Source organism: Haliotis rubra, unplaced genomic scaffold (genome assembly GCF_003918875.1).
Source record: "Haliotis rubra isolate DU_JTF1 unplaced genomic scaffold, ASM391887v1 Scf301, whole genome shotgun sequence".
Taxonomy (NCBI): Eukaryota; Metazoa; Mollusca; class Gastropoda; order Lepetellida; family Haliotidae; genus Haliotis; species Haliotis rubra.
Genome location: NW_025766971.1, coordinates 101,975 through 106,672, shown reverse-complemented (window position 1 = coordinate 106,672; position 4,698 = coordinate 101,975). Strand labels below are relative to the sequence as shown.

The 4,698-nt window shown below is 39.8% G+C and overlaps 1 protein-coding gene across 1 annotated transcript; it reads left to right on the top strand.

Annotated features, from left to right (window-relative positions):
• The first annotated feature begins 277 nt into the window (after nt 1-277).
• On the top strand, nt 278-3,770 carry LOC124282705 (BTB/POZ domain-containing protein 17-like). The gene is made up of 3 exons (XM_046718725.1): nt 278-501; nt 1,741-1,821; nt 2,372-3,770. The coding sequence occupies exons 1-3, from the start codon at nt 278-280 to the stop codon at nt 3,468-3,470; spliced, it is 1,404 nt and encodes a 467-aa protein (XP_046574681.1). The 3' UTR covers nt 3,471-3,770.
• Nucleotides 3,771-4,698: the final 928 nt, after the last annotated feature.

Sequence of the window (4,698 nt, the reverse complement as noted above, 5' to 3'; positions counted from 1 at the left end):
TATCATGTGTCTGAGGGGGGTATTCATGCTTCACTGCGGCATGGTATCTCAGTGGGCTAGCACTATAAAACCAGCTTCAGTCTGGACTAGTACAAGCAGCCGCACATACACATACACATGCATGCACGTCGTCATATGAGCGAAATATTCTCAAGCACGACGTTAAACCCAATTTCACCTCACCTCACCTCACCTCACCTCACCTCACCTCACCTCATTTCTTCCTGTTACTATTACAGGCAACCTATTCTGGCCTCCGTTTAGTAAATCCCGAAAAATGGAGAGTCGTCCTGCCAAACGTCACCATCCAGAGACCAAGGATGAGGGGCTGAATAAGAAACAAAATCTGACATTGGAGACCATCAAAGATGAGGCAGCGTTTGTGTCCCGGTTCAGCGCTCTCTACAACAGCAGCAACCTCAGCGATCTGGTGCTACGGGTGGGCAGGGACAGATACTACTCTCACAGGTTCATCCTCATCACAGCCAGTGATGTCTTTGAGTGAGTGTCGCAGATATTTGGTGTATTCTGATATATTGTGGATCGTCAATGTCTGAAGGGCTTGTTGTTGCACTTTAGAAATTATTATTTCTGATAAATAAGTTTCAGGATAGAAAATGAATGCCAAGTGGAGCAAAGTTTTCTTCCATAGTGTTTATCAGTGGTCGTGTCAAAACACAGTGTTAAGATCAGTCATCTAGTGATCATAGTGCACCTTCTTGAAGCAAATTGGTTTCATCCTCCTTTTCGCATCTACAATAGTTGATATTACAGTTCAGAAAAGGACGTAAACCCCTTCCTATACCTGCTTCGGGGTCAACAATACTATGAAAAAGAGTGGTTACCAACAAAAATTATCGTTTAATACTCTTGCTTTCAGTATAAATAGAGTTAGAATAGGTCTACAGTTTTGCCATAAAAAGCCATGACTATCTTGTCGTGAAGAGGCTAATTAACGGATCGGTGGTCAGTTCGCTGACTTGGTTGACACATGTCATCGGTTCCCAATTGCGCAGATCGATGCTCATGCTGTTGATCACTGGATTGTCTGGTCCAGACTTCGATTATTTACAGACCGGCCGCCATATAGCTGGAATATTGCTGGAGTCGCGTGTTAAAACTGGTTCACTCACTCAGTATAAATAGGGGCGTGGGTAGTCTAGTGGTTAAAGCGTTAAGCTCTTGGCCGGTTCGATTCCCCACATGGGTACAACGTGTGAAGCCCATTTCTGGTGTCCCCCGCCGTGATATTGCTGGAATATTGCTAAAAGCGGCGTAAAACCATACTCAGACAGTCAGTATAAACAGACACCATCACAGGGGATTGTAATGCAAAAAAAACTGGCATCAAGGTACAAATTGTCACTAACAGGGTCTAAGAGCCATATACCCAAGTCTTAGCACCATATGAAAAGTTCCTTATATGATGCTTGGGCCCAGTCAGTGACGTGTACTTTGATGCCAGGTTGTTGTTTTTATTACAAACCCCAAAGATGGTGTCTGTTTACAGTGAAAGCAAGAGCCCTAAAGATTATATTTTCGGGGTAATTGCTGATTTCTCTTGTGGAGGCCATAAAATAGACTTATTTAACTCTGCTGTATATAACAAAGTGTTCCTTTCAGTTCGAACACCTGTGTAATTCAGTCATTTCTGAAGGTTGCTTTTGTGTTGCAGTTTCTGTTCAGATCCAAACATCAGATTAAATGTTTGCTTGTACTTTCAGAGCCATGTTGAACCAGAGGTGGGGTGGAATCTCAGGAGCCAGAGATAGACCTGACAGAAGACCCCGAGTGTGCTCCAGTGTTCGGGATATTCCTCAAGTAGGTTCTAGTTCTCTGTCCAGTATATGTTCACATGTTAGCAATACAGTCTAGGCATCATTAGTTCAGTCTCCTGTCCTAGTCTATGGCTCATTCCAAATTAGTGGTTTATATGTTTATTACCAAACAACTGATCTTACCAGAATATTACTGTATTAGGTAAGGCAGGATACTCACAGGCAAGAGGGTGGTTTTCCATGTTAATCTTATCTATTTCCATTCTGCATCTTTTGTGTTTTGCATGTTGTAAATCCTTGTACCATCTACTGACTGGACCAACAAAGCTGAAACTTCAAACACTTATTCCTAAAATGTTGACACCACATTTAGGGTCCGTTAATAATTTATGGCTAATGATGCTTTTTATGGAGAAGCATGTACAAAGTGAATGACAACACACCCCACACCCCACGCCTAAATTTTTTGTTCAAAGTAAGTGACATCCTCTCTTACCGTCTCTCTCCCACTGTTTCATATTTTGGAAAATGATTTTCATTTAATTTATTTTTATTCTTACTGTTCTGTTTTCATTGATCTGGGTCTTTTTCAGATATCTCTACAGTGGCTCAGTCCAGGTGTCGACGGATACAGTTCTACCCATCCTTTTACTGGCAGACAAATACAGCATCACTACCCTGCGCGAGTCCTGTATCGAATATATGATGCGACACATTGTTGAGTCTCCCGACACAAACCGAACACTAACATGGTACCAGTATGCCAAAATGACGGGACAGGAAAAACTGAAAGAGATCTGTCAGAAATTCATCCTGTCCAATTTTGATGTTATTCTTGATGCCCCCGACTGGCATGAAATGACTAAGACTGAGCTTGTTGAGTTCCTTAGCAGCTCGGATCTTGTGGTACTGAGTGAGATCCATTTGTGGAACAAAGTCGAGAAATGGCTGACCTGTGAAGAAAACCGTGATTCACTTGCAGAGAATCTTAAAGACATCTTGCCCCTTTTGAGATTTAACATGATCTTGCCTAAAAATCTATTAACAATTGAATCGTCACCTTTGTGTTCGAAGTACACAGAACATTTTGCAGAGAAGCTAAATCAAGCCTATCGTCACCATTCTCTGATGATGGATTGTGGAGATGTTTGTGAAAATCGAGAGCAGTTCAGGAACTATTACAGTAAGGAATACCACCTATGTTTTCCATTTTTGCTTGAGAATTACCCAGGCATCAGCAAGATAAACAGCCGCGTCACAGTTGAATGTCACGTCCCAACCCACTACATGCCCTCCAGTCAATCCCAAGGTTCTTGCACCGAATTCACTGCCTACTTTTTCCCTCGTGGTTTCTACAATACCATCACCTTATATGGCACTTACATGAATCGTCAGAGCGATGCCACAACGTTCAAACTGTGTCGAAAGTTTTCTGACCAAACTACTTTAAAGACTGATGTCACACTGGTGCTTTATGGCCGAAAGAATTCTGTAAGGTACATTGCCTACACCTTCAACATGAGCCATCTGTTTGGGAAGGAATCATCGACCCTCGCCATGGAAAACATCATCGACTTGGACAAACTGATGCAGGATGATTCTCCGTACCTAATTGATGGAACCCTTGATGGGAAGCTCTTCGTGAAAATACAAGATATGGGACCACACTTGTTGGACGGTGATACTAAGTGACAAGTATCTACAAAATGAAAATCACAAATTTTGGATGTTATGTACAAAAGGTTTGAAACACTGATGACATATTTGCATGGGTGTATTCTGTGTCAGGTACTTCACAGTGTTCATTCGCTCGAAGTTGATCATTCTGGAAACAATTTTACCAATTTACATATGTTTTGAAAAGTTTTACACTTTTACACAGAGAATTATATTTACACAGATTTGTTATTAATGCTGAAACTTGGTTAATATATTCAAACATGCATGTCCCCAAGAAAAAGTTTGATTAGATTGAGCACTTTCCATTTATATAAAAAAGAAGCCTGAAAACAATGTCAAAGATATTACATCATTTCTGATTTATGCTTCAAGCTAAATTATTTATTAATGTTTATGAATGTACAACAAAGTTCACGTAGACACATAAGGTTGAGGGATATCATTAATCCATGATATATACGATGTATGCATTGCAACCTGTGTAACGATGGTAACATACAGGGTTCTATTGTACCATTGCCATTGTGCCTAGGGAAGTTTAACGTAGAAACAGCAAAAGGTTTGAATAAGTAAACAGGATGGGAACTTATGGTTGGTATTTATGTTGTTTTAGAGACTTATTTCATACATTTGTCTAACTGGAAGTTTCAACATTAATATTTTTAACTCATGTGAAATAAGGGTTATTATGTTAGGGTTGGCTATCAATATAGGCAAACAGGATTGATAATCGCTTTACTAAATAGCAAGAAATATGGCAGATGTAAGTTCAAGCAAAATATCTTTAAGAATTCAACATTACACTCCACTGGTGAGAGGTGATATGTTTATGCATGGATGACAAACAAAACAGTGTCCTGAAGCAGTCCGTGATTAAAAACCTAACTTAATGCGTTGCATGAGTAAATTAAAACTATATTTCACAAAGGTTTATGTACAATATTATCGAATGCACAATTTTTATGTCGGTAATCATAAATAATTTTTCTGATAAGTGATATTATACAATTATTGACTTCTAGTGATGTTGATCCAATGATTTATCGACCTTGGACATGTGATAGTCACTGAGGCGTAACCGAGGTGAGTATCACATGTCCAAGGTTGATAAATCATTGGATCAACCGAACTGAAGTCAATAATTGTTTTATTATATGACAAAAGTACTGAATACTGACACAGTCATGAATCTTCGTGGTGTCGGGTCGTCTGCCATTTTGATACAGATGGGACATAAACC

Excerpts from the sequence above, each read along its gene's own strand:
- LOC124282705 (XM_046718725.1), top strand. The coding sequence starts at position 278 with ATGGAGAGTCGTCCTGCCAAACGTCACCATCCAGAGACCAAGGATGAG. Across the intron at positions 502-1,740 it reads ACAGCCAGTGATGTCTTTGA|AGGTGGGGTGGAATCTCAGG; the intron begins GTGAGTGTCGCA and ends ATGTTGAACCAG. Across the intron at positions 1,822-2,371 it reads GTGTTCGGGATATTCCTCAA|ATATCTCTACAGTGGCTCAG; the intron begins GTAGGTTCTAGT and ends GGTCTTTTTCAG.